This window comes from Glandiceps talaboti, chromosome 22 (genome assembly GCF_964340395.1).
Source record: "Glandiceps talaboti chromosome 22, keGlaTala1.1, whole genome shotgun sequence".
In the NCBI taxonomy this organism is placed as follows: Eukaryota; Metazoa; Hemichordata; class Enteropneusta; family Spengelidae; genus Glandiceps; species Glandiceps talaboti.
Genome location: NC_135570.1, coordinates 2,138,147 through 2,157,500, shown reverse-complemented (window position 1 = coordinate 2,157,500; position 19,354 = coordinate 2,138,147). Strand labels below are relative to the sequence as shown.

General features: G+C 34.6%; 1 protein-coding gene across 1 annotated transcript in view; it reads right to left on the bottom strand.

Moving 5' to 3' along the window:
- The window catches only part of LOC144452395 (G-protein coupled receptor 54-like), a 23,772-nt gene extending 19,225 nt beyond the window's left edge, over positions 1-4,547 (bottom strand). Inside the window, exon 1 of the mRNA XM_078143485.1 lies at positions 4,233-4,547. Within this exon, the coding sequence (XP_077999611.1) occupies positions 4,233-4,547 (315 nt within the window). The remainder of the gene's footprint in view (positions 1-4,232) is intronic.
- Between the last annotated feature and the right edge of the window lie 14,807 nt (positions 4,548-19,354).

The following is a 19,354-nucleotide window of genomic DNA, read 5'->3' as shown; positions in this document are numbered from 1 at the left end:
CTTGTACCAAAAATCACCAACAAGTCATGCATTAATGCCAATTTTAATTTGTTGAACTATACGACATATGAAACCGTTCCCAGGTTTACAGCACCACTTACAGCAATACTCAATAATTCACTAGGGTTGGCTGACCTCAAAGGTGTTAATGAATGACGTCCATTTTCCATGTTCGCAGGTATTAGAAACACATAAACATCTCCATAAACCCTGAAATGCAATTTCTCTGAAGGACACAATTTGTCGGCAATCTTCACTTATTACAAGCCTATGATTTACTTAATACCCTGTCAACCATATGTGTGCACTCTAGGCTGTACTCAAATTACTACATAAATACTCAGCGCAATAAATTCAATAAAGTAACATTTTAGTATTTGATCATCAGTAATAGCTAATATATACGATGTTTCCATGGCCATTTGCGGCCAGAGGGACATTTGCATTTATTTATTGGCTTATACTTTATGTCATTGTGATGAACACTACACAGAGCTCAGTCATATTTCAAGTCACAACCTGAAAGTGAGAACTTCTCTATCAGTTTGATGCCATTTATTTTGTCGCGATCTTCTAAGTATGTGTGTGTATACATATATAATAATTCGCGTATTGGGTGTAACATATACATACATATGTTACATACATTTAGTGTGAAACCCTGTTATTCTCTTAATGCATTACATGTATACATACATACGTTACATACATTAATCTGTTGCACAGTATGGTAAGCATATCTCAAATTTTGTCGTCTAGAACTGTTGACAGACATGATCACGGATGCAATTTGTATTGAAACTACTCTCAATGTATGCAAAAAGTGATATTTTTCTAATCACACTTTGGCATGTTTTAAAGACAATTCGCTATTCATTACTTGACCATGTTGATTAATTAGTTGCTTCCTATCAGTCTGATTACATTTGTCAAAATAAATTTGATTCTAATTTTGGACTGGTTAATCCTGTCCTGGATAGATAAATAACACATAATGGAACACACTTTTGGTTTATGCAACCAATACATTGAAGATGCAATAAGTAAAATATAATGATCTACCCTTTCGGCATTCCTACATTTCTGTTGTTCCCATAATTCTGCTTAAACATGGGAATCATTCATTGGCAGTAAAGTTTCACCCCTTTAATGCTAAAATCAATATTGTCACCAGGATATTAATTCGGATGTATTACCGAGTGTATATTAATATTAACCCGACCATACTGTTAAATGTGAATTAATTTCATTGGATGATAAAAACGTGTTCGATTCGACACTTTTCTGTAATTACAGGATATTGCTCACATGATTACTGGTGCCAAATGTTCGGGCTTGTATCTTCAAGGATAAAGGTCAACGCTAAAAAATATGTGATTCTGAATCAGTTCTCATTTACTTTTCAATAAAGGCTAGTATATCATGCTGTGTTCGTCTGAATTCGTACTGTCGCTGAAAATGAAAGGAAATGGTGTATTTTGCTTAGCGTATTGAAATCCTATTGAATATGCACGCCTCAATTGGAGAAGGCGGTTTGTTAATTTGAGAAGCAACCAGCAGGATAGCAAGACAGCCTTTAAGTTATCTATCTGTGTATTCACGAAATACATTACGTACGAAGTGATAAAATATCGCTATCATACACAGACTGTGCGCTACATTTAACAACTGCTGTTGATGGAAAAGAAGCTTGAAGATATACACGAAAATTTACACATTATTAGCTTGGCTCATGCAGTGTCTAACTCATTGTATACGAGTCAGGACAAATCTTGTAAGGTATAAAGTAGTCCTCTAGGCTAAGGAACTCTGTAACTTATATTAAGCCAGCTAGCTTTTAGTTTCATAAAAATAATCCTATGATAATTACGTTTCTGAGTCTAACTATTCCATGTATGTGTTTTCATTTTGTTTTCTGTCACAACAAATCATATACCTTCTGATAATGATAAAACCTTGCTTTGAAATAGAAATAAATGTGTATCGCCTACATCTAATACATTGTATTGTTGTGAAGGGGAAAAACTGTATGAACATGAGCAATAAATCACAATTACTGTATAACCAAATGTATTAATTTTAAATGGATTGAGTGGCTCGTTGGACCATCTACCAAAACAGGTCAATAGTAATGTATTGGTGAACACTATCAGGTAGAAAAAACATATGATTTGGTACGTACATAAATGGGTGGTTCTAATATTGCGTGGTTAGTTGCATGGATGGTTGGAAAGTTGGTTTCTTTACTTGATCTTTTGATGGTTGGTAGGTCGGTCGAGGTAGGTTGTTTTATGTTGCCATTGGTTGTTTAATTTGAGTGTTGTTTGTTTTGCTTTGGTTGGTTAGTTTATCTATTGTCTGGTTGGATTAAGGAATTGTCGTTTGGTTGGGTACTTAGTTGGTTCATTTGTGTATCGGTTGGTTGGTTTTGATGTTTTGATGACAGGAAGAAAAGTTTCAATCAATCAATCATTCATTTAGTTAGTTAGTTAGTTAGTCAGTCAGTCAGTCAGTCAGTCAGTCAGTTAGTCAGTCAGTCAGTCACCCAGTCAGTCTTTGTCTGTTTGTAGTTAATATTATTTGGCTATCGAATTAGTATATCGAATTCGTTTCTCGGTATGTCAGTCAGTCAGTTTGTTTGTTTGTTTGTTTGTTTGTTTGTTTGTTTGACAGTTATAGTAAGGAAATCAAGTGTAGATATGTCATGCTGTGACATATCACGATTTTGTTTCTTGGTACATTATTACATGAGAACATCTAGGTGGGTTAAACGTTGTCGGGTGAAGAAATAAGCCGAGATGCCAATGCCTAACTCAAAGAATTACCCCAAACCAGGAAAAGTATTCCCTTCATTAACATTCTTTTAGGTTTCCATAGAAATTAAAATGTTAAAGGATACACTATATTTGAAGTCACAACATGTCTAGCTGTGTTACCACGGTCAACTAATATAAAACTATCGATCAATGACTATAATGGCAATAACAAACGGTGATCAAACTTCCATCAATCAACAGTTACAATTTCATTATTCAATCGACTATTGCAAATACAGTCTCCTGAGAGATACCCTACAATCATATTTGATTCCATAGAATTGCACATTTGTATTTGTCAGAGGATCTAAGAGAAGACTGCTAATCAGGAGACATTAAATCAATGCCTTATTGTAGTTTAATTAACCAGCTAAACGATAACTTATCACTTACGACGTGCTTACAAGAATGTCTGATGACTATTTAGCAAGTGATGCATGGTTTGGTTCAATCATGCACTATGTGATAAATGTGATAATGACCATATAAAGAACCATCTAGAATTAACATATGTTTAAAATAAGGCTTGCAGTCGATGAAATTAAGCTAATACGTACGTACGGACAAAATCAGTTAGCGTTCTATAAAAGGTGTAACGGAGGATTATACATAAGACTTAGCAAATATTGTACATGTCGAAGTAGTGGAGACACAAATGCCTTAATATGAAACTTCGAATAATTTGATAAGACGCTGAATTCCAGGTGAATGAAAGGGTTTAATCGAATTTATGTGAGACTAATTGAATTAAGATACTTCTTTAATAGTGTACTATCTAGAATAAGTCAATGAAATATACTACATGCATACATTGCATTAGTGTTAGCTCCGAAATAGCACGGACTTTGGATTGCCACAAAATCTGCTTCACTGCTAAGAGCTCTGAACAGATATGCAGACTTTTAGACTAATGGACGGTTGACAATACGTTTGGCGATGATCTTAGTAGAGGGTTTGAAGATGTATGCACACTTAGACAATTTTCACGGTTAAAAATACAGTGATAGAAAGAAATCTGTATGATTGAATTAAATATTAATGTTCAATTAGTTAGAAGCAAAGGGGATTAGAAAAACTGTCAGCTTTGTTTTTTTTAAATGGATCAGCACTAAATATCGCTTATATGATTATATTACTATGGGATTAGTAAGAATTCAAATATGCAAATTGCACTGACGAACTGCATAATTTATATTTTAAAAGTAAAAGAGGATTGTGTTTATAATCGATGAGCAACACATATTGGATGTGTTACAATGAGGGAAGTAAGTATTCAGATATGCAAATACTTATGAGTTGCGTATTCTAGAAGTACACTGTGTTGAAGAAAGGATACTGTGTTTTAATGGTTCGGCAACATATTATTATGTTATGATGAGGGGATTGTAAGAATTCAGATATGATGATTGTACTTACGTGTTGCATATATGCAACGAAGCGACACATGAAGTCTCCAAACAACCAGTCCGTAATTGGCATTGTTGTCGTTGTCACACCACAGAATAACAGAAACATAATATCTGTCATAGCCAAACTGACTATGTAAAGGTTGGTAACGCTCCGCATTTTTCGGTTTCGAAGAACGATAAATACAACAAGAGAATTGCCAACAATTCCAATAAATGATATGAGTCCAATGGCAATACTCGGCAGAATGTTATCCAAACCTAATGACCAGTCTTGCCTCACATCTGAATCATTATACGTTGAGTTTGACCGATTGTCCCACATGTTGTTTACTTGTTGTATTCCTAGACAGTTGATGATATCTTGTAGCTTATGCTGTTTAATCTTACCACAGTCTATTCACAACTGGTACGTTGGAAAGCAAGGTAGGGAATGAGAATAAATGTGTCCTTGCAGATTTCCTGACTCCTGCCACCTAGTTCGCACAATCTCCGCAGCCGCCGTTGATAAGCGCTTGTATAGTCTTACGTGAAACTATTTGATCATCGTAAGCACAGCCACGACTTACACAGTGAGGGCTTCAACATCGACTGTGTAACAAATCAGCTCCAGTTGATTATTGAAATGCACTCTGTCTTTCAGTGTTTCTCTTCCTGACTACGTATAGTCGAATAATATGGATTGCAGTTTGATCGATTGTCGTACAGGTATGGGAATGTCGTCCTCTTTTAGGAACTCATGGACTAAACTACAATTTACCTGCAAGAAATGGAGAGATATTGAATGGGGGCTTTGATTGATTGCTACATGTACACACCTATGCATCTCTGCGATTGGTTGCATACGTGTAAAGCTGAGGGTGGCTACACAGCGACCTCCCACGTCAGTATGTTCTCTGCAATAGCGGTAATAAAAAAGACACGAAATAATCGTACATAATACAAAGTCCATACGTGTATCACACAAGGGCTTTCTTATTTATATTCGTCTTTAACAAATATGCATAGGTAGATGACTGTGTCAAATATTCATGTCTGTTCAATTTTATCGTCAGGGGGAGTTGTGTGAACATAAGTATGTGTTGACTGATGTATTGGATGACTTTACCAAGGTGAAAATGGATATTTGAAATTGCTAATTTCCCCGCTATCGTATGTTATATGAGTTGGTGCTCTTTAAACACATTGCACAAGATACATGTAAACCTTAGATAATTGAACATTTGATCAAAATAACAACCTCAGAAGTTATTCGAAACCGCTCCCCAACATCAAAGAAAACGTTAATAAAGCTATCAAGTAGGTCGCTGCTCAAAATCATTGTAGCGGAAACATCCGCCTTTATTAGAGGAACGACATCGTAAAGGAATCTTGGTGTCAGGAATTTCCTGGTACGTGGAGTCACTAGGGCGTCCAATTTTCTGCGCACGACATTATATTAATTTCATGTGTATTGGACCGAATTTCAATACGATTGCGATATACTGCCACCAGCTGTTATTTCATATTCTAGGAAATCTCTCGGTGATTTGAAATAGTGAGACAGGGAACACGATGTGGTACCGTGCTGAAGGCAAATATAATATACTGAGATATTCTGTGAAAGAAAATGACCACCTATCTTGATTCGTACGTACAAGCCATCACTTATAGCAAAGCCATTACCGGGGTGGCAATGAAATTACTCACTGTGAAGTTACGCTTAATGCTATCCCAGCTTTAAAGATACATCAAAGGCCCTGATATCAATCGTGAAATGTCCATGTTCAAGTCGATTTTGAAATTTCCGTTTCACTCTTAAAGCATCATCGGTGGATGATAGCTTCCTGCGGTCGATACGTGTATGTCATGATAGCTTGGGTAATTCGATATTCTACATGTCTTGTCAATTTCTCGTTCAGTTTCCGGTGAGATGGGGGACATCTTTATGTCAATTATTACTTTATAAGTGTCTAATACAGAACAGAATATCTCGAGGTCTTGCTTCTAAAGAGTTAACTAATCTGTCAGCCCATTAGCTATTAACGGTGACTGCTAATAAGAAATGATCAGGTTACATAGCCTATGTATAATAAAACTGATAACCATCCTTACCATTTATTTATCTATCTATTTTTTAGAGATGACAGATTAACCTTTCATCTGGAAGACGATAATTTGTATAAATAGTGGCATTATCATGTAAACTAGACACTAGTGATCATTGTATAAACGCAATATGTTATCACAGCTAACCACATTACATCACTATTGACAACACGTACACCAAGCGCCGTTGTAATTTGTCATATTGGGACAAACTAGATAATTATATTTCCGTTATCTATATAGTCTACACAGTTAAAGAATTATAAAGTAATGCTCAATGTTTGGTTTCATCTGTTGCCATTAAACCCCAGCAGCAAGAGAATGATGTAATCGATGTTAGGCTTTAAAAGTAGAACTTGGAGAGTAGTAGGACCCTGTTCTGTTTTCCATCGTTTCAACGTTAACCCTGTAATAAAGAGGTCGACATTTCGCTGTTACTCACAAAATGAGAACTTCAATATATGGATAACGAGGATTAAATATAGCCAACATAAGGACTAGGTATACAAGTAGCTTTTTAGTCTTATTTTGTTCCCTGAGGTTACATCTGGGGCCTAATAGCTCTTAATAAATCTTAAAGAATCAGTGTCAGAAGAAAGAAACATACGGAAGCCGTGTTGTTGTAACCATAAAATGAATGTTGGTGAAATACAATACCCTCACAATTTCATGTCTAATACCCTCACCATTTCATGTGTTGCCAGATTTACACCCATACTTTCCTATTCTATCAATCACCACGCAGCTATGACATATAATCTATTGCTAGTATAAATTACCAGCGATTTCACTTCTCTTGGCCTACGTCATTGTAAAGAGTACTTAACAAGATAAAGAAATCATTCGCCATGCAAGAAGTACGACTCTCTCTCTCTCTCTCTCTCTCTCTCTCTCTCTCTCTCTCTCTCTCTCTCTCTCTCTCTCTCTCTCTCTATATATATATATATATATATATATATATATATCATACATACTACAACATACAAACTTGCACTCAACTCGATTGAGGTGAAAGCAAAAGACATGTAAAGTACACAGTACAAAAATTAGAACTGGAACGGATACAGAATGAAATGCGTCCGTCTACGAAGAGAGCACTGACTAGACTGCCAGTTCATCCTGAACGAACGCCCTACACACATGGTCACTCGTCACGTGACCGTCACCTTTAAGCATCTATTTGCTCAATGTCAATATGTCATATGTAGGCGAAACTTTGAGACATTATGTACTGTACTGTACTGTGTACTGTACTGTACTGTAATGTAATGTAATGTAATGTAATGTACTGTACTGTACTGTACTGTACTGTACTGTACTGTACTGTGTTGCTTTGTTTTCTGTTCTGTTCTGCACTATACAGTATATTGTCTTTCTACATATCTTAGTGCAATCATTGTGTACAATAACAAAATATACAAGTAAAAATATATAACATATCCACACTGCGTGTATGCAGTGTTATGTATGTCTTTGCAATAATCCTTCTGTAATGTAATACGTGAAATTGTGCCTTGCCGTTATTGTACACGCAATAATTTGTAACGTGGTAAATGTGCTTATGTAGTACTTTGCTCGACTATATAACGGACTATATCGTTGCATTGTACTGTTGAGTGCAGAAGTATCATCACACACTTTTGTGAAGGTAAATGGAAAATGTAAGGTAAAGCATCCAGATTGCAGCGTACCATATTCTCCCATATTTTATTAAAAGGGGACTTAGAGAACATTTGACACGTAAAAACGTAATGTTTTGCGTTTGTGCGAATATGGCTGTATTTTGGTAGCCAACCTGAACGATGGTCAGGTGGTGAGTCATTATCGTAATGTGTAAAGTAATACCTAATCTGAGATGATGGGAAGGATTGACTAAATCACTTATCCATATAATTCATCAATCAAGATTGCTGCTATGCAAGTTCCATATTCACACATTCCATGTAAATGATTTTCATGTTCTGTCTTGATTTTGCTAACGTCCATTGCCAACCTATTTTCAGTAGACTCTGCGATCGTGTCGATTTTGATGCAAATCGTAACGTCAAGTGCCAGATTATATTTTAGCATACCTGTGGTTGTTTTGACCAAATAAATGTCAATACAGTCACAAAACAACAATTACCCTGGGACTTTAAGCATCATCTGTGCATAGCAGTAAAAGCTATACATACAATCACACTTTTAAGTGCAGAGTTAAGTAGATAAGAAAGTAAATATTACGTACAAGACAGTGTTGAAAGCTAGTTTAAATTCAAGTATGTGGTACATGTTAAATCTTTCGAGGACCATATAAATCTTTAGTTTTGTTAAAAGCGGAGATTCAGCGACTTGATGGTACTGATTTCCGGTTCACCCATCGACATGTAGGCGCTGCGGTATATATCCGGAGGATTAGTACGTGAGACCCGTTGACTCTACTACCTCGTGCTAAAGGTATTATTAACTCAACAATCAATACTACAACTCGTCGACACTGTATTCCATTTTCATGTCATTGCTGATTGCAAACTTTACTGGTGAAAAGACCAGAAACTATAAAACGGTTGGGAAGACAGTTGTACTAAGAACCGTTACGGAGACAGGATACAATAAAGGAGAAAGGGTGACTGAGAAATGTCTACAAAGTCGAACAATGTAATGTGTAATATGAAATGTATGCAGGCCCAAACCTTACCAGTAAAGGAAATCCAATACACTTCAGTATCATATAGTTGGGAAACGTACATTTTGATATAGGAGTTTATTCTAGTTGACATTAAAATTATTATTAACTATTACGTATGATTAAATAAGACACCCTTGTTAAATAAGATATATTAATAACCCGGGGCGCTCAATTATCTTAATAATTGACATGGTTCTGCTCACATTGAGCATTACAAACTAAACTATTGCCTTGGTTACCAGTAATCATGCATTTATATGATTTAATAAGTATCGTGTGGTTTGATAATGCCAAAGAACACTTATAAAGGCAATAATGTGAAGGAAGTGCATATCTAGCCACAGCAGCTCATAATACAGCGTTTGTGAACAAGCTCTTAGGCTAGATGAGTCATGGTTACCGTTGGTGGAAATAAATATAGAATTGTTTCAATACAGACGATAGCTATTACAACTACTTAAATTTACTAAACTTGCACGAAACAAGGCAATTTAGATATGTTATTTTCAAACTACCCAAGGCATACCATTATTCATACAACCTGCCCAATCTTCCAACAGTTACATGGTTTAACATCCTTGTCAGAACAGTTCTTAATTAACGATAGTTGACATTGGTAATGGAGAATATGAACGTTTGTGAAAATTGAGATTATACTATCTGGCATTTGAAGATTGGTCATCAAGTATGTGTAAGGATAATATACAATTATGCCATAGGCATGACAGTCTGTCCGTGTGTCTGTCTGTCTGCCTGTATATATGTCTGTCAGTCAGTCAGTCAGTGTGTGTGTGTGTGTGTGTGTGTGTGTGTGTGTGTGTGTGTGTGAGTGTGTAAATCTCAAAACCGACTTGGTGAATGAGGCTGATATTAGATGAGGATGCTTCTCGAAGTGTTATTCTGTAGATGCTGTAGAAAACAACTGGCTATAGCAACCATTACAACGCACTTGGCAACAATAACAACAGTCAAATGATGGTACATATGGCAAAGATGGAAAAAGATTCTACAACATAGAAAAACGTGCTCCTTTCGCTATGTTTTTACTATTATGACATGCCCACTTCCTCGATATTTCCCTAATTGACTCACGTCTGAACATGGGTCGTTTCCTGCCCAACTCCTGTCTCCATACTTAAAGAATTTATATTATAAATACAATTAGTGCAAACTTACTACATAATTATAGTACTTTTGCTTTCCTTTCTGATTTTGAAAACCTAATTGCGATTTGCTTAAAGCAATTAACTTCAGGCAAAATTACTCTTATGTGAGCATTTTTGTATTCTGGATACAAAGTAAACATAACGCATGGCATATACAGAAACTGAATGTGGTTGAAAAACGACGAAGCATAAATATGAAAGATTTATATCCACTCAAAAAGAAGACCCTCATTGCCCTCTACACGACCAAATCTCAAGTTTTTATGTAGTGTGTACTTTCTACATGGTTGAATTCTTAGTGCTGATTGTACAGATATACTGCTGAAGTCAATGCCTCTTTAATAAGTACGTGGAACAGCAAAAATCCGCGAGGTATAACAGAAATTTTCATAACACAACACATTTCATCCACAAAAACATGTAAATGGTAATATGATATTGCTGGATATTAACTTAATGGATCTGTAGCTGTAACTATCTAATACAATACGAATTGTAGCATCTGTTGTCAAATTCCAAACGACAGCAGTGTATTATAGAGTAACATAGACCTGAGGATGGATGAAATAAGACTGTATAATATTATCATTATATGGAATGTGTGAATATGGAGATTGCATAACAGCCATATCTTGAATAAGGAATAATTTAATCAATCAAGTATACCATGGATCATTTGTTATAAACAATCTAATATTTCACATAGTCTGTATACATATTTAAGTGATTCAGTCAATTTTTCACATCATCCCAGATTACTTATTACTGTACATTGTACTATACCAGAGTGTGTTCAGTTTGGATTGGAAACTGACCCTCGATACTGAAGTTATAGCTATTTGTCTAATTTCATCATCATGAATAGGGTACTGTCACATTTCTTAGTATACACAGTTGTTGTATAAAATGTTAAAGGAAAGATACACAATTTACTCAAAGAGTCAAAACTGTTCAACATTTTAGTGAAATTTATGTCATTTAAAATGTTTAATACGCCCAATGCACTCATTGAGAATTTTATAAAAAGAATTCGCCAATATGTTGTAAATTCTTAACTGTTATTCTCAATTGAATATTGGTAATATTTGAAACCATGAACAATGACAGTTACATTTGTATTTTTTAAGAATGATATTTAAAATGGCTATTCTTGATAGTATCACCGTTAACAATCACAGTGTCTGTACATGTACGATTGCTTCTCTCAACCTTAATTGGATTCGTCAGATGTGGTTGCCTCGACTAGACTGCGGCGACCCAATGGCAAAATTCAAGTCACGATCTTTGTGAGCTGGTAAGTCTGTTGTTGGCTGGCTGACACGAAGTATAGTACTTCACATCTTTAGAGCTCTACTGTCAGTAGATTTCGAATCAGAACGTCGACAAGAGCTTATTATCTTCTGGATGCAAGTGTCAGTACCCGTCGTCATTACAAAAAATAGCAAAACGTAACAACATGAGATAATAATAGACTATATGGATCACAGGACTAACGCCTGATATCCTTCGCCAAAATAGAAATTCCCATGACGTATCGAAATGTGCGATATATTGAGAAGGGGTGACAATACGTCAGGCTAAAAATAAACTCCTAAATTAAATGAACACTGAACACTAGAGTTAACTCATTTATGTGATTACACTTTCGGCAATGACTGGTTATGGTCACAGGTTTCTGTTATGTGTTGCGACAATACAACAAAGCAACGTACATTTCTCCTCACTATCATTACACGATATGCAAATCTTTCTATATCCAATTATTACGGCTTTCCATACCTTCCCTTGGGCTATTCCGTGAAATACTCCTTTCGACGAATTTACTCTTTCAATATTTATGTTCGTCAGTTTAAACTTCGACAATTAGTTGTTATTTTACAAGTGTTTGTGACAAATGCAGTGTCTTAATACAATATGCAAATGAAGTAGCTCAGGACAGGACACAAGGCTGCCCTTTCCTCGTTATGTCATGATTTCATGTCTGATAAATAATGGTCGCTTTCCTATACTATAGTTTGATTACGATCAATGGCGTTTTCATATATTATCGCCATTTTCTAAAGGATATACTTTTTGACATGTAATACAAGTGATAAGAAAGCACGTGGCTTTCTATATCATCTTGACCATTTCAGTACCGATGTGTACATGCAAACCTTACTCTAGATAGTACCAGAACAAGTCGACGGACAGGTACATATTTTGTCTTGAAACAAACAAACAAACAAACAAACCTTAATTTATTTAAATTACTAGATTTGCATTCATCCTTGCCAGGTGCTGTGTTTTCATATAAACAATGGATGTTATAACTCTTACATTGTCATTAAACGATATATCCTGTATAGTATAGCATAAGCACGTGTCGGTTGTCTACAGAATTGAATTTTATTATCATATTAATCTTGATTTACCTTTCAACATCTCAGCTGATTTGAATTTCACAGGATATATGAATAATTGTATGGTTGGCTTATTATTTGACCTTTTTAACAATCTACAATATTTCCTCGGATTACCGATAATTACACGAGTTGACTTTCTTTCCTGAATTTACCTGGCTGAGTAATTTTTGACTATTCACAGGCTGATCTGTTATGATTATTATTTAGGTCAGAAGCCTTGATACGTACCCAGTCAAAGTCTGTATATAAAGAAGCTATCATGTACATCTGTGATTATTATACCCCTTTTAGTAATATAATACATAGGGAGGCTTTTATAAACTAAATTTAGACAAGAAATGGTTTTTTAATGTATACAATTACAAACTAGGGTAGCGTCAATGCTTGTGATCCATAAAACACTTCACGCCTTTAGACATACACGAGACATTATTATACATACATGGCAAAACTTACTTTTAATAGGTTATAAATTTAACCAAGTGTAACACACTACCTCTGAACATTTCTATTTTAGAGTTTTGTTTGATAACATGATATCTTTGAGGGTTATTTTTATTTTCTTTGAACGTCCCGAAAAGGCGTCATCGATCTCCATTTTGCACATGCCTATGCACACATTTCAGTCGGAACGTGTACACTATGTAAATTCGTGACAGTCAAAGGTAAGAGATACCTATTTGAAAGATGTCATTGACTGCGATAGCACACCAAATCTGCTTGACATTCTAGTTAATCTCTCTCCGAGTATAAACTTTAATTTGACAAACTGCAGACTATTTCTTCATTTTCTACCTTCGCGTCAACCGTATTAGATTGGTGCATGTTACTTCAATACTGTAAAATTGCGCACGCAGCTAGCATCACCAGTTTTGACGACATTCGAAATTGAATAATGGATCATTCGATTCACTAAGCAAGTATCCTCTGAACCGTTGGCTGTGACTGCTAATCTCCACATTTGACAAGGATGGCAACGACAAAATATAGTTTGAGTAAATCTCTGATTCTTAATTATCTGATGTATTGAGAAATCAGTAAGTCTACATGTTGATGTATAGACTTTGACTAAAAATCACCATAATAGCTGTTAAACACCAATATATAGGCACTACACACAGGATTGCCATAAAAACCGGAATAAAAAAGAAGACTTTTCTAGCCCAATCGATTTTTTTCTGAGTTTGGACACAACTATCCCTGATTAATGATTATAGGTAAATGTTAAGACGGAACATTTTAGCACTATTACGCACAAGGCATAGATTTCACATTTTACGTACTGTTAAGCTTCCTCTTCAAAAATATAAATGACAGCCTGTGGATGTGTATACACTACTCGGTTTATGTTTTCAAGTCTCTGTGTGATCTGAATATTAAAAAGAGTCAGTTTCTGTTCAGGAAAGTAGTTTTACTTGATTGTAATACGACGACTCGTTGTTTAGATCAACAGGGGAACCAAAAATTCGAAATTTTACACCTCCATATTTTCTGAATACGATATTGGATAAAAGAGAGAGGAGACCATTATTGCTGTTACAGGAGAAGCCGGGAGAGACGTTGTCTGATTGGTCACTGCTTAGCAGTTACTGTTTATATTAAGCGAGGAATTTGTTGGGTTATAAATAAAGTCTGACAAATGGTACGAAACATGAATATCGTTCAGCGGAACTAATCACAGCCATAATATAGACGTCATATCAAATTACTACATGATCAGACAACAAAAAACCATATTGTACAATTATAAATTAACAATTAAAATAAAACCACCAGAAGCAAAATAGGAATCTAGAACTGATTTTCATTTCATATAATTATTTTTTTATAATTAAGGGGTACACCATGTATGATAGCAGTAGCTCTGAATTTTCCAACAATGTGTGTGAACAAAAAATAACTAGGTTTGCCCTTACAGGAGACATTCAGTTTCCACTTTCGAAGCTCTTGTTCTATGAGCCTTCCATTCCGAGACGACAACGAGCATATTATACTCAAACCAGAAGTAGAGCAGTTTATAATCAGCAGATAAATAGGACGACATTTCTTGACTTTGTCTTTCAAGTTTTATCTTAAGATGTTATTAACAAAGACTTAAAACGAACCAATGTAGTTTGCAATCCCCTGCTTGTAGCAAACACTTTGATGTCAGTTTTCAAATGTTCATATACTAACAGGCTCCTGCAGAAATGACATTTTCTTAAGAAAGAAAAACGTCCAATAAAAGACCATAATCTCTTCATCGACAAACAGAAATGATGGAATATTTTCCACGCATGTCTGCGTGGGTACAAAATATTAAAAACATAAGATGGTATCAATAAGTTCACTCTGAACGCAAGGGATACTCTTGACATTTATGATTAAACTAGAAATTGGTCATACTAAAGGTATAGCAGTAATTGATTAAGCTGTTAGATAATTCTCTGCCAATATGTTCAAATAAATTGGAAAATGGAATGATGGCGTTGGAGTCACTGAACTATTACCATTTATTCCCAAGATTACATGCAATATATTCATCTTTAGTAATGTTCATTAAACTATTTCTTCTTTTTTTATTCAACTTAAAACTTTTAACTTTCTTTTGGATAGTCTAATCCTATATCATAACGTTGACATCACTATTCATTGAATTGTTGGTGTGACATCATTAAAATAGCAGAACGTGTTCTACTTATTGTCAAACGATAGGCGTTTACTGTAATTTAGACTATAAAATTGCAATAAATCTGACGAATGTGTCGAGTGTGATGACGCACACTAAGTAAAAAACCCATTTACGTGGACCAAATTTTCGCTACATGCAGTATGCCCTAAAACTTGAATACTGTTTAGTCACATTACATTCTCCATTTGACTTATTTCTTCTGCAAACACTCCATCGTTCCGCTTTTTTTCTTTTCGTTCACAGCACTATGAGTAAATATTTGATTGTGTAATGCACATTGCTGTTCAAAGATCTAACTGAATTTCAATTAGTGTCAAGATGCCACAGTAGTATATAACTATGAATTAAAACTCCATATCAACCACAAATGTATGATTTTCATCTACAACAACCGTAGGGAATGGGTAGAGCAGAGTATACTTAGATCTAGTTTTACAATGCCTATCAAAACAGCTGCATACGGTACATATTTTTGTATTGTATTTTAATGTGTTATAATTTTAACTCTGACAAAACCTGATGCCAATCTGTTATCAATGACTTTATTTGTTTTAACTATATATCAGCTACTATGGTCTTGTAACCATAACAAATTATATTACAGAATGTGATTGTATTCTTGACTGTATCCTTTATTGATAACGTTATTTTTGGAAAAGGGTTAACTGAACGAAATTGCAATGGAGTTTCACCCTTCGAGCTTATATATATATATATATATATATATATATATATATATATATATATATATATATATATATATATATATATATATCTTTGTCCTAGATGTAGTCGGCTAGACTATCACATTGTTTGGACAAGTCGAAGTCAACTAGACGCCGTCATAATCCGTCATCCGTGGTCATTACAGATTTAAACCTCTTACTGTCCGCAATAGGACATTGCATTAAGAACATATAATTGCTGATTTCTTCAAAGCGCTGCTCTCATTTTGCATTACAGACAATCTTTGTCCCATTGTTCAATACGATAGGGTTTATCCCAGGCCCAACTTCAAACAAGGAATATATATATATATATCAAATAACTGTTAATACATGATGACATGTCTGTGTCGTTACAGCATCTTTTCTATGGATAGTGACTTGCACAAAAAACAACAACATGCTAATGATATTTAATTTGACAGAGGATGTCTAAGCGTAAACAAAAATGGCATCGCCAAATTAATAATTGAATTGCAGTGGTAGAGATATTTATCTGTGGCAAGTAATGACCTATGCTATGTAAAATCTGAAGTGAACATAGTGCCATCACAAATGCAATTTATTTATGCAACTGCGAGACATTTCAACAACTATTTGGACGGAACTCAGGAAGCCTAAGCATCTCTCTACAATAATTCTACATTGATTGGTCGATTCGATTGAATAAAGTGTCGTAACAAATATAATACGACTGATGTATGTAGTGATAAGCAATTATTTACGACGGAAATGTACAATAACGTCAAAATATAAGTGAAATCAGACGTCAATCAGTATTGTAGATTTCACACGTTCGAAATAGATAACACGTAATTGTGGTTGTCGAGTTACGACAAGAGATGAAGATATATGCACTAAGTTAAGGCAGAATACGGGGCCACGAGCAGATTGAATTCAATGAATACATCTCTTTTACCCGAGAAAAGAAAAAACTACAAAGTGTTAGAGCGGAAATTTGCAAACCTCTAATGTGACTATTATGTTTCAATATATGCTCATCTATTCAGAATGGATGACCCATTTATTTATTTATGTATCTTTTCTTTTCTCCCATATCTGTATTCCTACATTCTGATATGTCAGCCCTATAATTTATTCAACTACATAAAGCTAATGGAGTGGCAAATACCGCAATCCTAAACAGCAGATTAAGTCTATTAATTTTTACGTGTTAATAGTTTGATTTAATACAGACTTGTGTTACTAGTTAGATAGTTTGAAGTCGTTCTATAATAGGATTATAATAACTTACACTTGCTGACTTAAAACTCACACAACACAACACAACACAACACAACACAACACAACACAACACAACACAACACAACACAACACAACAAAATGCAATACAAGACATGACAAGACAAGACAACACAACACAACAAAATACAAGACAAGACAAGACAAGAGATCTTTATTATCCCAACATGGATAATTCTTTGTGTGACAGTAGAGAATAAAACCATATATGAAAAAAATATATTTAGAACAAAGTCACAATATACATTCACTTTTATACAAGGAATACAGTTCATAACATACTTTAATGACTATGTTATTAATTACCTCCTGTACTAGCAATGTAGATAGTTTATATATCTAAGGTTATAAACACAATATTATACAATGCTGACATTTGTATATCTTAAAATATATCATCCTGCATGTTGCCGACATATTCAGAAGCGGTGATTCAACTCAAATTTTAGTTTTTTACTATCTACAGTATTACCAATCAAATGAAAAGACGCATGGTAATATTAACTGACGTTTTCATAATCTGTGTATCACAGTTCTGAGGTCATTAGGCTATTGTATTGATAATGGGAAATTTCCATTTAGACATTTCGCAAATGACGTAAAAGGGCCACTGGAAATATCACCAAACAGACTAATCTTAATAATAATGATGAATATTATTTTTAGTTGAAATAACTCACGAGGCTCAGTGTGGAATGTTTAAGATGAGAATGATATAGATTGGAGAGGTTTCAGTGTAATTGGATGTACCTCAGAGTATATGACTGTATCGATAAATACATTTGTGGGGTTGCTTCCCTTCCACGCATCCACAGCTTTGTAATTTTCCAGTCTGTTGTGTCAAAACCTTGTATAACAATGGATTAGCATATGAAACATAAGGAACAATGTTTTGGGACACGACACATTCTATAAAATAGAGGTGTAGTTGGTTTTATGTCGTAACCTGTATAAGGGTAAACAAATGTATAGTACTAAATATCATTTGATATGTTCAGTTTGCTGTATATCAGTATCTCACCAACAGACACACACTTTGAGTGAATTAATACGATGAAATGTATTACAGAATACTCAAGTTGTTTTTGGTATACAATGCCAGGTAGGATCTCAAGAGGCAACCGATTATTTACCAATTAATATACACCAGATGAACATGAAGTGACACTTTTTTTAAACATATTGCCTGCATTGTATTCTATATAACTGACCCCGATTATGACTTTGACTTAGAATGTGCAATAAACATGCCATATGCGGATACAATAAATGCTTAACATAGAATGTCAATATGGTATAATGTTCTGACTTGTCAGGTTACAATGTATGGATACGTTATGTGTATCTATGACCTTTTTAAAATAGATTATATATCATGTATTAATACAGTTAGTATTAATGGATTCGACAATACAGCAATATCTTTGTAATTCAGAAAAAGTCAGAATATCATACAGAATTATTTAATGTTAATACTAGAGCCATAGTTTTAATCAACAAAACTGGTCACGATCGTCGTGTCGTCTTTCAGATGATTCTGATTCATCTTCTAGTAATAGGTAGTGTGGTAATTAACATAAATGTACTGCGTTGTCACAGTCATGACTAAATTCTGACTTGTCTTTCCCACATAGCTCGTCTCTATTCCTTTAAAAAGGGAAATTATCTCGAGATCTTTACAGATAATGATAAAGATAAATCGCTTTATATCGCCACGACATGTAACCTGACAGAAAATATTGATGGTGGTAATTTATACCCCCAGCTCTCGTTCTAATTTCACCCAATCATCATTTCATTTTTAATAGGTTATGACACGGTTGTCAACGTATAAGCAGAGCGTGCACCATTCTAACAATATTTTTGTCTTTAATTCATTGTATAAACTAAAATAAAATTCACACTAATCACCAAAATGATACCAAATTCTGAGATTGCTAGCTGTTTGCGTCATACTAAAATGGTATACACAGTACACTGTGTCTTTTAGTATCCATTCAGAAATTCAGCCAAATAACTGTACATTTTATGTGTCGAATTGATTTATTTTACGAGTCTCAATTGGAAAATCCACTTATTTTCATTTGTAGCTATGTTACTATCATCTACACATGTACAAATCTATTAAGTGATACACAATTTTATT